The sequence below is a fragment of the Canis lupus genome, chromosome 15 (assembly GCF_011100685.1).
Source record: "Canis lupus familiaris isolate Mischka breed German Shepherd chromosome 15, alternate assembly UU_Cfam_GSD_1.0, whole genome shotgun sequence".
Classification (NCBI taxonomy): domain Eukaryota; kingdom Metazoa; phylum Chordata; class Mammalia; order Carnivora; family Canidae; genus Canis; species Canis lupus.
Genome location: NC_049236.1, coordinates 10,577,052 through 10,597,657, shown reverse-complemented (window position 1 = coordinate 10,597,657; position 20,606 = coordinate 10,577,052). Strand labels below are relative to the sequence as shown.

The following is a 20,606-nucleotide window of genomic DNA, read 5'->3' as shown; positions in this document are numbered from 1 at the left end:
AAAATCAAGTCTTCAATCTGAAAAAACGAGAAAACATTAAGCATTGCCTAAGGCCTGGTGGTAAACCTATGGGATGCACTTTTTAATCAGAAAAGATAAAACTGCACTTACATCTCTGGCTTTCACATAGAAGGCCTCTTGAAAAGCAGCTTCTAATGAGCCAATAAAAAATACAGGATGGCAGTCACCATATCTATAGGAAAAATTATGTCTATTAATTTAAATACATTTCAAATTGCCTCAAAGTTTCACAAGTCTAATTAGCATCTTTTAAGTAAATGTTGGGACTAATGCCTCTTAAGTATAAACCAAACATCAAACATTCTTTTAAAGGTTTGGGAATGAGCTTCATTAGTTCATAGAGTTCTTCTTGGCCTATATTGATAATGTTAGAATATTGTAATTTTAAGAACATCTAGCAAATGGACTTATTAATAAGTGCTACAAAACACCATGCCATTTATAAGTAGGAATTCCTGGTTATCTACTTTCCTAAGATTTTCCTTACAGTAAACTTAACTTTTCATTTTATTAGTTTATTTATTCTGGAAGTCTAACAGAGAGGGAAAAACTTATATCTTTTGCAAAGTTTCCAAATTATATTACATTGGAAACCAGAACTAAAGAGAAATATCATTTACAAAACAAAAATTTAGGGTTAAAAATTTAAATCTTCTTTACTTAAACACCTTATAAGAATCTCTAATGCATATAAAACATTTCAATTAGACTCTTAAGAATAACAGTTCAAAAACAAAAATTAAAAGAAAAAATTCACTTACATTTAAAATTTTAAAATTATTTTTATATTTAATATTTTAAAGGATATTTTACTTATCCTAGGATATACCAAAAATTAGCATCTTATAACCTAGTCCCTTTGGGAATATAGGGACTCATAAATTATATATTGATATATATTATTAATATATTAATTAGTATCCATTTATTTTATTTCTATAAAGATATAGAGATAAGATGAATACATCTCTGAAGTGGCATAAATGGCTTACTAGTTATCCACATTGAATAATATGTGTTAAACTACCAGGACTATATAAACTGATAAATGTATCCTTTGAATACTTTACAGAGAAATTAAAGACAATCTATAATTAAAATTGCCCCATAAAAATTACAGTAGCATTAAAAAACATCAGTTTTATGTAGTTAATGTCCTAACCCTACCTTGAAGAAAACTCTGCTGTAAATTGTAATAAGGCATCTCCTTCATTTTCTGCGTTTTCTGGCACTAAAAAACAAACAAAAGAAAAAACAAAAACAAAAAAAACAAAACAAATAGACACAAAAAACAAACCACATAACATCTAATCCCACATATAAGAAATATATTTAATCAATAAAGAGAAAATAAAATTAAATTTTAACTTCTGTGATATATTTGAGGAGACATTTTAACTTGACATACATTAGAAGATCACATAAAACCTTAAAAAGGAACCTTGAAAAAATTCCAAGCTCATAAATTTTGGAAAGCCAACTGACACAATCCGGCTAAGCATTTCAAATGTGTCAGTAATCAATTAGGATTCCAGTGTTTTCTTAAAATGACATCTTGTGATTAAATTATATAAGAAAGGATCTCAAATTCTTTTAACAATCTTATTTATAAGGAAGATGGTCAATTTTAAGTAAATATCACATCTGTTTGTGCCCAAGGGAATTCCCTGATTTCACTGAGTAAATGAGCCATTTAAGGATTTATTTTAATGGTAATTTTGCATATAGTATCACTTGTGATTATATATCATGTAAAGTTAAAAAGAAGGGGATGGCACATTTAGTTTACCCTTTTTTTCCTTCCAAAGGTGGGACCAGTGAATGGAAAAATGATATTATTCTTAAAACTGATATCTCCACTAAGATGTGGGGAAACAAGTACAGTCATAGAAGATATAGTTATTTGTTATCCACCTCAAGGTTTAAAGTAAAGAAACTCATAATAATTACATATGTGAAACATAAGTTACTCATTCCCTTGCATTTTTAATGAATTTTACATAAGCATTGGGAATTGTCGAGCTTAATAAAACCAAAACTAAAGAGGCTGTGGTTCTAATGAATAATGTGTCTACTTGTTATATTTTCTCTCTTCAAACCTGGAAAGTCAATAAGAGATTTTTAAGTTCATTGTTCTTCATAAGTTTCTGCAGTAGGAAGTAGAATTATAGTGCTAGACCCAAAGAGCTATTAATACTCACTCATTGGAGATTTTCTCAGGGCAGAAGATGCCATGCCGAATACATCTCCATCATCCACTCCAAATTCGGAAGCATCTTCAAAATCATCTCCATCGCTATCACTAACCATATGAACATCGGTGCTTTGCTATTTAAGAAAAGTCCTGATTAGTTTTATATTGACTTTAGGAAATCAAATTCCAAAATATAAGTTATGTAATCACAACGGGATATAAGTATTATAATAATTTTATTAAATAAGAATCCATTTGCTAGAGTAAATTTTTCATTTTAAGGCTATGTATGGGGATCGCTGGGTGCCTCAGCGGTTTAGCACCTGCCTTCGGCCCAGGGCATGATCCTGGAGACCCAGGATCGAGTCCCACATCAGGCTCCCTGCATGGAGCCTGCTTCTCCCTCTGCCTGTGTCTCTGCTTCTCTCTCTCTCTCTCTCTCTCTCTCTGTATCTCTCATGAATAAATAAATTTAAAAAAATCTTAAAAAAAAAAAAAAGAAATTAAGGCTTATGTATATTTCTAAACTTGCTGTGATAACCCTAAACCAGGTTGGAACCTGAAGGAAAATGAAGAATGCTTACAAACTCAATGAAGACAGCGATTTTTGTCTGTTTTATCCCCAGAAATAGTGTACAATTAAGTGCTCATAAATGTGGAGATGGTTATAATCAGAGAGGTCAAAGACAAAGCAAGCTATAAGAGTCTTTTAAAAAGCTCACAGTAATCTCTATTTCAAACTTGCCACATCCTTACTGCAAGCGTTCTCAAATTTTTCATTAGTGGAATATGGTACACTATTCTGAGTGTTATTGGAGATAATATGAAATATACTATATAAAAAGCTCTTTGTAAAGTGCAGGCTATTAAATATGAGATGTGCTTCTATTCAATAAATATTTGTTGAGAATTTACTACATGCTGGGCACTGATAAACATGTTCTGTTTAGGGATGCCTGGGTGGCTCAGTGGTTGAGCATCTGCCTTTGGCTCAGGGCGGTCCCGGGATCGAGTCCCATATTGGGCTCCTTGCATGGAGCCTGCTTCTCTTGTCTCTGCCTCTCTCTGTGTGTCTCTCATGAATAAATATATAAATAAAATCTTGAAAAACAATAACAAAACATATTCTGTTTATTTTGTTTTCAGCAACATCAGTTGAGATTTAAAGTATTACAATTAAAAACACCAACTTCAAAATATGAACTAAGCTGCTAATCTCTAGGTAAGAATGGAATTTCAAAAATACTGAGATCTAAAACATCCAAACTGTGAATACTGACAAATATTTATGTCTTGGATGAAAAGGGGGTCTCAGCAAGATATCTGGCTAAAAGCCTATCTGTACTATGTTCAATACATAAAGACTGTTTAATAAATGACATTTCTATCTTTTAAAATACAGCATTATGTACTTAAGCTACGAAAATGGGGAAACTATTTGATTCTGGCCTATGAAGAAGAGCCTACCTTAGAGATAAATATTTGCCAGAAAAGCATTAAGAGAAACTTAGAAAAAAAAAAAAAAGAGAGAGAGAGAGAAACTTAGAATCAAAGACTCCTAAAACTTGGCTAAAGGGATGTTAGAGGTTGGCTAGTCATAAAATCATAGATTTTTAAACTAGAAGGGATTTTAAAGATCTTCTTATCAATGGTTTTCAAATTTCTTTTCACAGGGTTACCACTTTCCCATGGCCCCACGGCAAAATATTATGTAAAATTACAATAGACATGTGCATAAAATAGACAAAAGTAAGGCCACTCTAGTTGATGCAGGGAGAGGGAGTCTAATGTTCCTGGGCTTGGCCTTTTCTTTCTCATATCTCTTTGATAGTTGGGTACTTCAGAAAGGTCTCAGGACACTATGGAACAATTTTTAAATCTACTGATCTAGCAAGTCTTAACAGCTCCAAATGAAGAAGCCAAGATATTTACTCCATTTGACTCAGCTTAGCATTTCCTCTTTGGGCATAACCAAGCACTGATGCCCAGAATTGCAACATTTTCTCTCTTATCTGAAAGTCTTCCTATTGGTTTGAGTAGAGAAGATAACAAAAAAATACTTATTGGATGAGTGAAAATGAATGGTCCTTGCCCTAAGCAGTCTATCTGCTATTCTGACTATACCACTATATCTCACAGACACCTTGTTTCTACTTATGATGCTAATCTAAGTGTTTTGCTTTATAGGGCACAGTGCTCCTCCTAATTTCAGCAACTTAACAGCTTAAAAATTCAAAAGCCCCTTCTTATTTCAAAGTAGTAAGGGAGCCTCCTCTATAAAACAACACATTTATTAGGATCACTTCTGTGCTTGAATTCCCTCTGTGTTTCAGGCACGCGTATATCTGGAGCATGAAGTTCCCTGAACATTGAGGCTCAGTTTCTTGAACAGGTAAGGTGCAGGATCTAAGAGGTACACTATATGCTCTTGTAGGATACTTAGCCAGGTTCACAGGCTGGTGGAAAGAAACAAAAGTCCAGTATGATGAACCTTGTCACGTTTGCTATCAGCTAAGCTCTCATCTCAGCCTTCATTGGTCTTGCCTAACACTCACTTTTCCCTTCAAGAGGCATCAGGTTAAAAGAAGGGTTGGAAGACAGACATCTTTTTTTCTCACTCTTTTACCTTACTCCTCCACATTGAAACTCCTCCTAATCCAGTCTTCCATCAAATAATAGCCCCTTTCCATAACAAAATAATTTCATACTATACTAGGATAGTGATTTTAATCTGTGCCTATGTGACCAATTATTCATTTTGTCTTCATAAAGTGTAGAATTCCCAAGTCTCTTAAGATCCAGAAAGCAAAATCCTACACAGGGAGTTATCTAAAAAGCCTACACAGGGAGTTATCTAAAAAGCCAATTTTGTTGAAAAAGTATATTTCAAATATGAATTATTGAAGTATCTGCAAGAATGAGCTACTTAATTATGTATAAGGAACTCCCAATCTCTTCACATTTTCTTATCAGCCATCTAACAGGTTAGGAAAGCTTTTTCTAAAAAATGAGATAAACAATCATTTTTTCATTAGTGTTTGCTGATGAGAATATATAATCTCTTGGTTCAGCCATGGCAGCCTTAAAACTCTTTGAATCCAGAGAATTTATTTATTCAGAATTTGAAAAACAGCTAAAAAAATTCATGATTCTATTTTGGCTGTTTATCGGTATTCATTTATTCCCATTATCATTTAACAAACATTTACAAACCCCTAGTAAATGCCACATTGCCTGGAAAGATATAGTCTATACTTTCTTAAGGTGCACTCTATAATATTTATATATATACACACATATATGATATATAAATAATATTATAATACCTAGTGATAAGTGTCATGACAGGTAAGTTTCAAGGAGAGTATTTAATTTTAATGCACAGGGAATGGGAAAAATCAGAGGAAACTTCCTAGAGGAGGAAGAACCAAACTGTTTGAGACAAAATTTAGACTCCTTATATACTTGGCACTAAGGCAAGCTTGTAAGTGAAGCAGATGTTCCTTTCACCAATTATATCAAAGCACCAGGTTAAAAGCTAGGGATATAGAGATAAAACATGGTTCAGGCTTTCATGAAATTTCCACTCTAAAGGAAGACATAAAAATATCCTTATTTGAATAGTCAAAAGGAAAGGGTCACAAAAATCACAATGTATCATTTGCGAGTTTCAAAGAATAGCAGGTCCCTCAGTGATTAAAATGAGCAGTTTTTGGCTTGGGTTGACAGTGATCATTACTATGGATGAGAAAATAGGTTTCTGGGGGGAGATATGGTAAGTTCAATTTTGTGCAGAGTTAGTCTGCAATGGGCCTTCAAATGAAAATGTTCAGAAGTAACTCGATTACCATTTAGTTTGTCTCACCAAGTTTTAAAAACTGAAATACAGATTTTTGGCAATTATCCATGTTCAATTTCATTTTATTAGGTATAAGATCCTTTGCTCTGTTCACAGTCATATTCCTGGTACTTAGATCAGTACTAGGCATAGAGGGGCATGCAATCAGAATATAATGAATGAAAACTGAATGAATCTTTTCTGCCACTTAAATCAAAACCTAGGTATCATTCTTATCTCTTCCTTTTCTCTCCTCCCACAAATCCTATCAGTCACCAGGCCTACTGATTTTACCTCCAAAATACTTCTTGAACCCATATCCTTCTCTAGTTTTACAAATGATGTTCTAGTTGGACATCCCATTATCCTTTAATTGAGCTAGTACAATAGATTCATATTTGATTTCTCTGCCTCCAATCTGCTTCCCTTACACCTAGCCTCTACACAGCAGCCAAAACTGTCTTCTCTGAACTGCGTATTTGGGGAAAGAAAATCATTTCTCACTTACAAGCCTTCTATGGCTGCCCAGAATTCAAGTTCCCAACTTGACCTGTAAGACCTATTCACCTTCAATCTTATCTCTTATGTTTGTCTCCCACTTTATTTGCATAAACACCAACCTACAGTCATCTCTGTGTATACTGCATCAGATCATGTTGTTTCCTTTGAATGTTTCTTCATTTGGTTGACTATGCCTCATTCTTTATAATTTGATTTGGATAAAAATTCCTCTAGTCTTTCTTCCCCCTCCTCCTCCCTCAACTTGTTCCTCATCCTCTTCCTCCTCCCCTTCTTCTTCTTTTTGTTTTTTTAATATTTACTCACCAATATTTATTTTGTGGCCAGTATATGCCAGGTACTACACTAGGTGTTAGGGCTACAGAGGTACATAAGGCAGATATAGCTTTTGCTTGCAAACATTCTTGAATGTTATGCCTCCAACCTCCACTTTTGTGCTCCCGTAGTATCTTGTACTTGCCTCGATTTTTTCACTATATAATATAAAATTACCAGGTATATTCATCTGACTAGCACACAGTGAACATTCAAAAGATGTTTCCTTAACCGAAGTTATTAACTAACTAACTAGTGTCTATTACATTTGAAGTTTTTTTTTTTTTTTTATTCTTGGGGTACTCCCCCCTCTTCCACTATCAACTGAGGAGTTGACAATTCTCAAGAGGCCTGGGTCCATGGGTCCTTACTCTGTCCCACCCAGGCAGCTGGAAAAAGAAGAGGAACGTATTTAGCTAGGTACTGAGATATGGAAAGATCATTAAAAGGGGGCTGGGGAGTAAGGGAAGGCTGGGAAAGTAAGAAAAAATGGCGATTTATAAAAAAAATGTAGTTGCAGGACCAGAAGGAAGATGTAAGAACCAAAATTCCCCTAGGTAGAGGACACATAACTATAAGCCATAAAACTCAAAGCTTAAATTTAATTACTGGTCTCAAAAGTCTTCTTCCTAACTTGAGGCTTAAGACAATCAATAGAAAAATGGTAATTGTCCTGAAACCTGAAATCATGTAGAAGGGTTAAAACTGGAAAAAAAAAGCAGAACCACTGGGTGGAAGCTACAAGGACACATGTTCCAGTTTAATATATGAACGATATCAAGACCTATAGCTGTTCAACAATTGGAACTGGTTGCCTTGTTACAGGAAATCAAATATAGGAATATTTTGAGAGGATTATTTGAGTGAGGTCTTTCAGCATACAGACTGTGGTCCTAATGACAGGTACCTAGAAGACATTAAATGTTTAAATGAATGAGGGATAAATAGTGGAAGTGGAATAGAAGAGTGGAAATAAAATTTTAAAAATCCCTTCCAGTTGGATAATTTTATGACAGCATAAAAGCCTGAGTCACCCTTGTCCATTTCTCACCAGTCCCCTGAAAAGGTGATTTTTACAGTCAGGGAAGGAAAAATAATGGTTTCATTCCAAAAGTCATATTTTAAGATGCTCCCAAGACTGTTGCTCTTTTAGTTTATCAAAGCCTCACTAACCCCACTCTACTTTGACTAACCTAAAGAATGTGCTGCCTCATAAACACTATTTATTATTGTATGACACTGACTTTTTTCCTCTTTTTTTTTTTTTTCCTGACAGGACCCCCAAATAACACATGTAATAGTGAGAGTGAGAGAAGGAAATAAAATGAAGTGAAACAGGTATATGTCATCTTTCAAAGGAAAGAGCTAAAAATTTTGGGTGGAGCAAGTTGGCCACCATTTAACATAGTGGATTTATCCGTAAGAGGGTTGAAGCATAACCTACTTTAGTATTAAAAACATACCAAGCACTAGAAAGAAATATTTCAATAAATTATTTCTGGTAATTTCTGCCAAGCAGTGACTCTCAGTATCATGTTTCCTTTCATGAGGATTAGTGAGATAAAATGCTAAATAAAATGGTGTGGGTTCCTTAAAGGAAATTAACATTTTTAGAGGCCCAAGAAAACACTTACAGTAATATTTGTAGCAGGAGAAAACCCTTCCTTCTATGTGGATTTCTAAGATATGTTAAAAACCAGAGTTGCAGATTATCATTTTCACAGGATGATCATGGACCAGAATGTGACTTATGTAGTCTCACTTTTCTTTCACCTATTTAAGTGATATAAATATATATTCAGAGGATGGCTAAGAGGTCCTGTAGCAGTTTCCATAATGAATGTCCCAAATACACATTTTAAACAAAAATTCGCAACCATATTTTGTATAGAACGTAAATGGAAAAAATTTTCTTGGATTAGCCCAACCTTTTGAATATCTGGATCATCCTTTAGCCTGAAAAACACTGAGATAAATAACGTTTTTCTGTGCTATTTAGTTATGACCTTTTTGACATGTGCTTTTTAAGCCACAGTGATGACTATTCTTAGCACATAGTAGGAGCTCAATAAATGTTTTTTAAACAGATAAATTATAATATCCAAGCTATCTTTCCCACTCCCTTATAATCAAAGGCATAGTTGGACACAAAGTGTTATTTGTAGCCAGGGAAAAGATATTGCCTTTTAACATTGTTCAGACCACAAAGACACATACAGGTACATCCCATACACAAACATGTTCAATCTTATCTTCCCCCTCTTCTCTATTCCTATAGCACTCTATGTGCTATCACTGCTCTTATTACATTTTGCCATTATTATTAGTTTACTTGTCTATCATCTTTGACTTTGAGCACTTTGGTAAATACATTGTTATTCATCCTTGTTACTTAGTATCAAGCACAATACCTGGCTAATAGACTGGGCTCCAACTCAATGAGTTAAAGAACCTTCAGGATCGGTCTTAATAAATGTACTCAACTATAGAGTAGGCAACGAAGAAAATCCTTTTATCAACCTGTCAATTCTAAGTAAAATTCATTTCTATCAATCCACCTGAATTCTGTCTGTTGAAACATGAAACTTAGAGACCAAGAAGGAGCACATTAGCAATAAACTCGCATGAAAAGTTTCTGCCTTCAAGAATTTACTGAGATTTTATTCACGCTACATTAACTTTATCTATTCATTGCTGTGGCAGATAAAAAAAGAATAGGAAATGGGCAGGTAGTGGAAGACAGGCCTTCTATTCACCAGAAAGCTTGGCAAACAGGCTTACCTCTTCGGACTGCTCCCGGGTCTGCAAAGGTGAAGATCTTCTGCCCACTGTAAGTCGATGGCAGGGATAAGACAGTCCTGATTCAGCAAGACACATCTGCAAAAAGAATCCACCATTTGCAAACAAAATGAGGCCAGGTCTCACAAAAGACCCTTTTGATATTTTCTAGATTTTTTTTTTTTTTTTAAGATTTTATTTATGTGAGTGAGAGAAAGAGAGATAGTATGAGCAGGGGCAGAGAGAAGCAGACTCCCTGCTGAGCAGGGAACCAGCCTGGTGCTGTGTTCCATCCCAGGACGCTAGGATCATGACTTGAACCAAAGACGCTTAACTGACTGATCCACCCAGCTGCCCCTTTATAAAATAAAACTTTTATTAAGTTTTAATTTATAGTTCTTTATTCTAGTTAGAAATATCTTAAACATGCCAAATAAAAATCCACATTTTCAAACCACAAGATGTTAATACATTCAACAAAAATTTATATTATCTTATTGCTGTGAATTTACAGAGTAATAATCCAGGTCCATTTTGATTAGATGATTGAAATAACCTTCCTAGGTTAAACTTTCTAGACATCACAAATCCCTTATAATAATGTAAACGAAATAACTTTTCTCTAAAAGATGAACTTGAGAACTTCACTCTTTCAGGACTTGCACTTCTTTATGGACTTCCTGATGGGGAATGATTTCTTTTTGTAGATAGAGATCTGGACTTTGACTGATTCTTGGCAGTGAAACAGACCTGGATCTTGACCCTGACCTTGATGGAGATCTTTATCCTTTTATAGAACCAGCCCTAGATCCTCTGTGTTAAGCTGATTTTGTTGGTCGAGGAGATCCTGATCTTGACCTTTCTCCCTGCTCCTGCTACATGAGTGTGAGTATCGCCTACCTCTGGATCTTAAATATGATCTAGACTGTAACCTGCTTCCCCTCTGCTGACTGTAATGATGACAATCATAAGCATGATGTCCTTTTTTGCCACACTTATCACTGGGACCAAATGAATGTTGGGCAAGTGGTCTATTTTCAAAATCAGATCTCCAAAGCATGCCTGTTGGTAATTCAACTCTCATTCTGGAACCACAAATCACCTTCCCATCCAGATCTTGCACTGCATCTTCTGCATGTGTTGGATCTTCAAATTCCACAAAGGGAAATCCTGGAGGATTTTTCACAATCCACACAGTTCTTAAAGGACCGTAATAACTGAAAGCCCTTTTTAACTCTCTTCTGCTGACACCAGTTCCCAGATTACCAACATATACCTTGGTTTTCTCCTCCATACCACCTGTAAGGTGATATGATGTCTGGCTTGCTCACAGTGCCCAGGGAGTACGTAATACAAAGGCTGTAACACCAACTCAGTTGCCAATGTCCTGGCAGCCGTTTTTATTTTAATTCCAGCATAGTCAATATATACAGTGTTATATTAGTTTCAGGTGTACAATACGGTAATTCAACAATTCCACACATCACCCAGTGCTTATCATAATAAGTGCACTCCTTAATCCCCATCACCTATTTCACCCATCCCCCTAGTCCACCTCCCCTCTGATAACCATCAGTTTGTTCTCTATTGTTAAGAGTCTGTTTCTTGGTTTGTCTACTTTTTCTTCCTTTGCTCACTTGCTTCGAAAATTCCACATATGAGTGAAATCATATGGTATGTCTTTCAGTGACTGACTTATTTCATTTAGCATATATCCTCTAGCTCCATCTATATTGTAAAGCAAATGGCAAGATTTCATTTTTTAGGACTGAATAATAATTATATATATAATAGTTATATATATATATTTCATCTATATATGAAATAGTTATAAACCTCTTCTTTACCCATTCATCAGTTGATGGACACTTGGGTTACTTCCATAATTTGGCTATTGTAAATAATGCTGCTGTAAACATTGGGATGCATGTATCCCTTCGAATTAGTATTTCTGTATTCTTTGGGCAAATACCCCATAGTGCAATTGCTGGATGGCAGTTTTAAGTTTTTGAGGGAATTTCATACTGTTTTCCAGACTAGCTGCAGCAGTTTGCATTCCCACCAAGAGTGCAAGAGTTCCCTTTCTCCACATCCTCACCAACACTTGTTTCTTGTGTTTTAGATTTTAGTCATTCTGACAGGTGTGAGATAATATATCATTGTGGTTTTCGTTTGCATTTCCCTGTGATGAGTGATGTTGAGCATCTTTTCAGGTGTCTCTTGGTGATCTGCATGTCTTCTTTGGAGAAATGTCTGTTCATGACTTCAGTCCATTTTTTAGTTGGATAATTTGTTTTGGGTGTTGAGTTGTATTAAGTTCTTTAAATATTTTGAATACTAACCCTTTATTGGATATGTCATTTGCAAATATCTTATCCCCTTCAGTAGGCTGCTTTTTAATTTTGTTGATTATTTCCTTTGCTGTGGAGAAGCTTTTTATTTTGATGTAGTCCCAATAGTTTATTTTTAGTCAAGGTTATTTTTCATAAGACAAAAGACTAGTGCTCCAGGAAACTGTAAGAGGCCTAAAATAAAGCTAATCATGTATATCTCCACACCCTCACCTACCACCAGTGTGTCTGTTACTTTTCCAATTAGAATAATACTTCACCTTACGAATTCCCAGGACAGTACTCTAATAAATCTTTTTTGGAGGGTACCCTAGAGTAGTGTTTGCTGAAGGCATTAAAAAGAAAAGTTTCTACAGATGGTAACAATGTCATTTATGATTTAATAATATTAATACATAATATCAGATTCTTACAGCTTATTAATCTATAATATATGTAAAACACCTAGCACAGTATCTGGCACACAAACATTGAGCTAATTCAGTTAATTTTTATTACCATTATGATATAAAATATTACCCAAAGAATCTGCCTAGTTTAGCCAACACAATTAAGGCCAAATATATTTACTCCTACAGAAGTTTTTAGTGGGTCATATATTAAATAACTAATTTGAGGTTTAAATTAAATTTGGGAAAATGTGAGCAAATATGAGTACATGTCACTTTTGTCTACCTAGAGGAATTAAAACAATATTAAATAGCCAAAAGAGGGTGTTTTTCTTTGGTGTTCATGAAATGACACATTTGTGTATTTAATGTAATGATGATATCAAGTTTCTTTTATTATTATTAGAAATAAAATAGGTTTTCCATTAGCACACTGAAAACATTCACTGGCAACTTGTGGGGAAGTGTGAATTAAACTGATTTATGAGGAAGCCCAAATTTCTGTAAATTCACAGATACTAACCAAGGACACAACAGTGGGTTGGTCATAACTACAATTCAAAAGTGTTATAATCAAGCTAATTACCTGAAGACAAATATAGGAATGAAAAATGCAAATGCCACAGATACACAGGTATCTTCAAATCATGTGATATGTGTGCTATCATATAGATTATAATGATAAAAATCATTTGCTTTTCATTATTTTTCCTTTAGTCTGGTTAGAGGTTTTTAATTTTTTTTTAAATTGGGGTAAAGTATGCATACCTTTGCTATTTTAATAATTTTATCTTATTTATGTTTTAAAGTAATCTCTATGTCCAGTGTAGGACTCAATCTCAGCACCCTGTAATCAAGAGTCCCATGCTCTACTGACTGAGCCAGCCAGGTGCAAAACTGTACCACGTCAGTCATATTTATTAACATTTGTCACAATTGGCTCAATTTATTTTATTTCAGTACAAACAAATACAATGGAATATTACTCAGCCATTAGAAACAACAAATACCCACCATTTGCTTCAATGTGGATGGAACTGGAGGGTATTATGCTGAGTGAAGTAAGTCAATCGGAGAAGGACAAACATTATATGTTCTCATTCATTTGGGGAATATAAATAATAGTGAAAGGGAATATAAGGGAAGGGAGAAGAAATGTGTGGGAAATATCAGAAAGGAAGACAGAACATAAAGACTCCTAACTCTGGGAAACGAACTGGGGGTGGTGGAAGGGGAGGAGGGCGGGGGGTGGGGGTGAATGGGTGACCGGCACTGAGGGGAGCACTTGATGGGATGAGCACTGGGTGTTATTCTGTATGTTGGTAAATTGAACACCAATAAAAAATAAATTTATTTTAAAAAAAACACCATAACATAAAAAAAAGCTAATTTAGATAAGAAGCACAGGCTAAATTTCAAGTCATGTTACTTTCACAATATTTTTCATTAAAAAAAGTCTTCCTCCCCCACCCTAAAATCCTCTGGTAATGAAACAGTAATGATGGTAAATGTCACTGATAGTAAGAAGCAGTTTAGTGTAATGGAAAGGGACTTGGATGAGGAGCCAAAGAAATCTCAATTCTCAAGTATTGCCCAGCCTTCTGAACTTGGGGAAGTCATTTCTCTATTCTAAGCCAGAATTCTCCATTTATTGAGGCGAGTAATCCCTGCCTTAACTACCTCAATGGACTTTTCAAAGGGTTAAATGTATTAAAAGTAAGTAAAAGCTGGCTTCGAAACTGTACTGAACAGGTACAAGACTTTTTGTCATTCCAATGATCATTATTTTTAGGACCTGGGAAGAAAAAATGGGCTTGCCTCCATAATAAGAGGAAACTGAGTCACTATATACCCAGTGTGGATTAAATAGTAGTCTATCCTAAAGGAACATATATACCAATCAGAGAGACAAAAGATGCACATAGGAACAGGCACAGAAAAAGGAATACAAGGGAGTAAAGATGGGGCTCTATCTCCACCAGGCAGTCTCTGTAGGGCTTTTCCCTTTTCCCTTGGAAGGGAAAAGTTACTCAGAGAGTGATTTCAATAATTTAGGGCTAACGTAAATGTTTGATGGGACTCATAACCTAAATTTACACAAAAGATGTGAAGTCAGAAGGCTGAGGTTCCAGGGTGGCTGAATCATTCAATTGTCCAATGACTATGGGCAAATTTCTGTATTTCAGTCTTATTTAGAGAGAGAATGGTGTAATAGAACCTGTACTCAATTCACAAAATAGGGTAATACAATCTGTTCTTTCTCACAGAGTTGGTATGAACAACCAGTGAGATTGAGATAATGTATATGAAACCAAATGGTTATATAATTGAAAAGGATCGATACTATCATTTGGGTATTTATTTTGCAAGGAAATGGAAAAAAAGATTAAGGTTGCAGGTCTGTTTGACTTTATAGTTGAAAAATGTTACCTTAAAAAATTTAGATTTGCATACATTATGTTAGTTAATTAACCTAAACATAATGGTAATCTCTCAATCACAAGATTGCTTTAACCTAATCTAATGAAGAACTGTGACTCATTTGCAAAATCTATTTCAAGGCTTTATTCAGTTTTTTCCTGGCCACATTAGACTGTAATTCTCTGACATTCCATCATTGCAGATGCAGAAATTCAAAACAGGCTCACAAATTCAAAATGAAGCCAAGCCAAAATTCCTTTATTAATTAATTCTATACCTTTAAATAAATATAGCATATCTGAGGGTATAATCTGAATGCTTAGGGATAGGGAAAGGTTGGGATACAAGAATTTTCATGTCTAAAAATCCCACTGGCTATTATATATATAATATATATGTTATATAACATATATAGGTTTAATTAAACTATTATATATGTAAGTACATATATAAAATAGGGATTATATATATGAATGTATATATATGTAAAAATGGCTTATGTTGTTGAAAAGCATGAGAGTTATTTGTTTATTTATAAAGATTTTGGTTTTTTTAAGAGTAATTTAAGGTTTACAACAAAATTGAGACGAGAGTAGAGATTCCTCCTATACTCCCTGCCTCCAAACAGGCATAGTTTCTCCCATTACCAATATCACTCACCTGGATGGTGTTTTTTTTTTTTTTTTTTTTTTTTTTTACCAAGGATAAACCTACATTGACACATTGTAATTATTCAAAGTCTATAGTTTACATTAGGGTTCACTCTTGGTGTTGTATATTTTATGTGTTTGGAAAAAGTTATAATGGCATTTATCCATTATCCATTTATCCATAATACCATACAGAGTATTTTCACCACCCTAAAAATCCCCTGTGCTCTGACTATTCATCTCCACCTCCCCCCACTGCCCTTGGCAACCACTGATCTTTTTCCTGTCTCCATAGTTTTGCCTTTTCCAGAATGTCATTCCAAATTGGTCTCTTTCAATTAGTAATATGCATTTAAAGTTCATCCATGTCTTTTCATGCTTAAAATCTCATTTCCTCCTAGTATTGAATGATATGTCTGGATGTACCACAGTTTGTTTAGCCATTCATCTATTGAATGATTTCTTGGTTGCTTCCAGGTTATGGCAATCACAAATAAAGCTTCTAAAAAACATCTGTGTATAGGGTTTTGTGGGGAACTAAGTTTACAGTTCTTTGGGGTAAACAGCAAAAAGCACAATCACTAATTCATATGGTAAGAGTATGTTAAGCTTTCTAAAAATCACCAAAATGTATTCCAAAATGTCCATAACATTTTGTATCCTTACCAATAGTGAATGAGAGCTCCTATTGCTCCACATTCTCACCAGCATTTGGTGGTGTCAGTGGTCTGTATTTTAGTCATTTAATGGATGTTTTTCATTTGTTTGTTTGTTTTAAGTGTGTGGGGTGGGTGGGGGCAGAGGAAGAGAGACATAATCTTTTTCTTTTAAAATTTTATTTATTTATTTGAGAGAGACAGAGAGAGTACAAGCAAGGGGAGGAGCACAGGCAGAGGGAGAGAGATAATCAGACTTCCCACTGAGCAAGGAGCCCATGGAGGGCTTGATCCCAGGACCCTGAGATCATGACCTGAACTGAAATCAGATGCTTAACAGGTGCCCCAGGCCCCAGGAAAGAGAGAATCTTAAGCAGGCTCCATGTCCTGATGTTGGGCCTCGACCTCACAACCCTCAGATCATGACCTGAGCCAAAAACAAGAGTTGGATGCTCGAAGGACTGAGCCACCCAGGCACCTCTTAAACTACCCTTAATAGGTAGTTTTAAAATTTACATTTCCCTGATGACATATTATGTGGAGTATCTTTTCATATGTAATTTGCCATCTGTGTATCTTCTTTGGTAAGATGTCTGTTAAGGTTTGGCTCATTTTTTTAATTGGGTTGTTCATTTTCTTGTTGAGTATTAAGAGCTCCTTGTCTATTTTATTTTTTTAAGATTTTATTTATTTATTTATTTATTTATTTATTTATTTATTTATTTATTTATTTATTTATGAGAGAGAGAGAGAGAGAGGCAGAGACACAGGCAGAGGGAGAAGTAGGCTCCATGTAGGGAGCCTGACGTGGGACTCGATCCTGGGTCTCTAGGATTAGGCCCTGGGCTGAAGGCGGCGCTAAACCGCTGAGCCACCCGGGCTGCCCTCCTTGTCTATTTTAGATAAAAGTTCCTTCTCAGATGTATCTTTTACAGATATTTTCTACCAGCAAGGACTTCTAAAGTCTGAATGTCTTAAGTTCAAATTCACTTCTGGTAGTTATTTTTCTATTATTTACTTCAACCAATATTTCATATCTCAAACCTTGGTTTCTTATTCTATAAAATTGGAAATTACCTTTCCTAAAAGGCTTTCTATAAGATGGCTTAAACGAGAATAGATTTGCCAAATAGTCAGGACACCTGCACTCCAATGTTTATAGCAGCAATGTTCACAATAGCCAAACTGTGGAAGGAGCCTCGGTGTCCATCGAAAGATGAATGGATAAAGAAGATGTGGTCTATACATATAGTGGAATATTACTCAGCCATTAGAAACGACAAATACTCACAATTTGCTTCAACGTGGATGGACCTGGAGGGTATTATGCTGAGTGAAGTAAGTCAATCGGAGAAGGACAAACATTGTATGGTCTCATTCATTTGGGAAATATAAAAATTAGTCAACGGGATTATAGGGGAAAGGAGAGAAAATGAGTGGGAAATATCAGAGAGGGTGACAAAACATCAGAGACACCTAACTCTGGGAAATGAACAAGGGTTAGTGGAAGGCGAGGTGGATGAGGGGTTGGGGTGACTGGGTGATGGGCACTGAGGGGGGCACTTGATGGGACAAGCACTGGGTGTTATAATATATGTTGGCAAATTGAACTCCAATAAAAAAAACATACAAAGAAAAAAAGATTTGCCAAATAGTATATATCCCATTACTTAGTGAATACTCTTAAGGTCTATTTTTTTTTTTTTCTGTAAGAAAGTATTTAGTATTTTCTTAGAAACATATTAACGATGCCAATGATTCTCAAAATGTGGTTTATAGACACAGGGTTCTTGAAATCCTTTTAGGGGTTCCACAAGATCAAAATAATTTTTGTAATAATATTTAGATGGTATTTGATTTTTTTAACTGTTTTTGCTCTAATAGAAAAAAAAAAGAAAAAGCAATGATAGGCAAAACTGCTGGTACCTTAGCACAAATCAAGGCAGTGACACCAAACTGTGTGAAAGTCTCCACTGCTGTGTACTTACTGTAAAAATGCCAGTTTAACTTAAGAATGCTCCTGCTGAATCAGTAGAAAATTTTGCTTTCAAGTAGACTTGACCTCTTTGAATGGGAATGACAAATGGGAAGTATGCATAAAACTCCTGCTGCATGACAAAGTATGATGGTTGTATTGAGGAAGAAGCACTTGTGTAATTGTTTGACTTGTGTGCTGAACTTTTTTCATGGAATACTATTATTACTGAAATGATTGGCAAGCAAACTATGGTTATTTGGTTTAGGTATTTGACAGGATTCTTCCAAAATGAATTAAGCCTGTTACTTCAAGGAACAGGTCTGAGAGTATTGACTACCCATGACAAAATTTGAGTTTTTAAGTAAAAATTAAAATTTTGGAAAACTTATCAGCCGCCATTAATGGAACAGCTTCCTAATGCTTAAAGACGTTTTATTTTCTTTTTAAAGGTTTCATTTTTAAGTAATCTCTATATCCAACACAGAGCTTGAACCTACAATCCTGAGATCAATAGTCACATGCTCCACCTACTGAACAAGCCTGGCACCTTCTTAAAGACTTTTCTGATGAGATCAGTGGTGATATTAACGGGTTATTTATTTATTTATTTTTTAGTATCATATAATGGAATAGGTCAGTATTAGAAAATCTGCATAACTCAGAGGACCAAGATGCTCCAAATGAACAACGCATGCATGATGTTATAAAATTATGCACTGGTAAAGGATCTAGTTAAAGTGCAAGCTGGGACGCCTGGGTGGCTCAGCGGTTGAGCATCTGCCTTGGGCTCGGGTCATGATCCCAGGGTCCTGGGATCGAGTCCACATCTGGCTCCCTGTATGGCGCCTACTTCTCCCTCTGCCTGTGTCTCTGCCTCTCTCTCTCTGCATCTCTCATGAATAAATAAATAAAATCTTAAAAAAATAAATAAGCAAAGTGCAAGATGGATCAATGGATCTTACTGTAACAAAGAACAAAAAGAATATTGATATCGCTGCAGATTCCACATCAAAACTAACATTAGGAAACTATCACTTTGAGTTCTGGTTTAGAGTCAAAGAATAATATCCACAATGATCTGAAAAGACTATTAAAATACTCCTCCTGAAAAAAAAAAAATACTCCTCCTGGGCAGCATGGGTGGCTCAGCGGTTTAGCACCGCCTTCGGCCTAGAGTGTGATACTGGAGACCCAGGATCCAGTCCCATGTCAGGCACACTGCATGGAGTCTACTTTTTCCTCTGCCTGTGTCTCTGCCACTCTTTCTCTGTCTCTCTCATGAATAAAGAAATAAAATCTTAAAAAAAAAAATTTCCTCCCTGAGAGCAATCCACATGAATGACCTCTCAGATCCCTTCCAGCTCTTATGAACTACAATCTTAATGCATTACTAAGAAGATTCAGTTCAGTCACCTCCAGGATCCTTGCCCTGCATGTGATACGCTTAGTAAAACAACCTAAAAATTATATAACTATAGCTTTACTATTTATATCTTTTAAAAATCAGCTTGTAAAATACAATTCCCTTGTGTTTAAAAAATATTAATAAGAGAATTTTTTAAAACCATATTTCAAGCTTGTCAACATCTTGACAAGGCAGCAGCATAAGTAGTTCCATCTAGGTCTGAGAGTCTTGCAAGGAATCAGCATTGAATACAATCATCATAGTACAATGAAGATACATACATACATATCACTGAGTATTGTTTTATTGAGATATAACTGACTTACAAGAAACTATACATGTTTTGAAATATGTAATTTGATATACTTTGGAATATATAAAAAATACCCATGAAATCACTCATGGTTTTAAAAATATTTTAATAATAATTGCTATTATTGAGAGCTTAATGTATATTGGTATTATTGGCATTATTTGTGCTTTATATACATTATTCCATATTGTCACAATAACCCTCCTTGATAGGTATTATTATAACCCCCATTTTAAAGATAAGGATATTGAACCTTACACAGATTAAGAAGCATGCCCAAGGTCACACAGCTACTAAGTTGTGAGTCAAAATTCAAACTCAGAGAGTTTTATCTCAGAGGCATTTAGAAAGAATTTAGTCAAACACTATTAAGGCCCTACTATATGTTGTCTGAGGGACTGATAAACAAAAATTACTTTCTGTGGCATAGTCAAAACAGCTTCTCCTGGATACCATTAATTTGTCAGGTACCATATTTTAAGTACTTTATATAATATATGTCTACCATACATGACAATCCTGCAAATTAAAGATAAACATGTTTGCATAGATCACAAAACAGCATTGGGGTAGGGGATAGAATAATTTGTCTAAGATTAATCAACCTCTAAGTGGCAAACCAGATTTTATTCCAAAAGCCATGGAGTTTTAACTATATCACATTTCTGACCAACGGAAAGCTTTTTATGAATAAGAAGCCCTGAAGATGACTGCTGGATCACCCCTCTAAAATATTCAGATGCTCACTGTTCAGCTAGACAGATTAAGGTAGTTGGAA

General features: G+C 35.1%; 2 protein-coding genes across 3 annotated transcripts in view; both read right to left on the bottom strand.

Annotated features, from left to right (window-relative positions):
- Positions 1 to 20,606, bottom strand: part of FAF1 (Fas associated factor 1) — a 461,021-nt gene that overhangs the window by 135,825 nt on the left and 304,590 nt on the right. For both annotated transcript variants that reach the window (XM_038558075.1, XM_038558076.1), the window contains exons 9-12: positions 9,669 to 9,764; positions 2,223 to 2,349; positions 1,189 to 1,252; positions 112 to 193 (exon numbers count right to left, since the gene is read on the bottom strand). In XM_038558075.1, the coding sequence (XP_038414003.1) occupies positions 112 to 193; positions 1,189 to 1,252; positions 2,223 to 2,349; positions 9,669 to 9,764 (369 nt within the window). The remainder of the gene's footprint in view (positions 1 to 111; positions 194 to 1,188; positions 1,253 to 2,222; positions 2,350 to 9,668; positions 9,765 to 20,606) is intronic.
- On the bottom strand, positions 10,388 to 11,040 carry LOC102153757 (serine/arginine-rich splicing factor 7-like). Its single transcript, XM_038558077.1, has one exon. It carries the CDS (start codon positions 10,957 to 10,959, stop codon positions 10,456 to 10,458), a length of 504 nt encoding a protein of 167 aa, XP_038414005.1. The 5' UTR covers positions 10,960 to 11,040; the 3' UTR covers positions 10,388 to 10,455.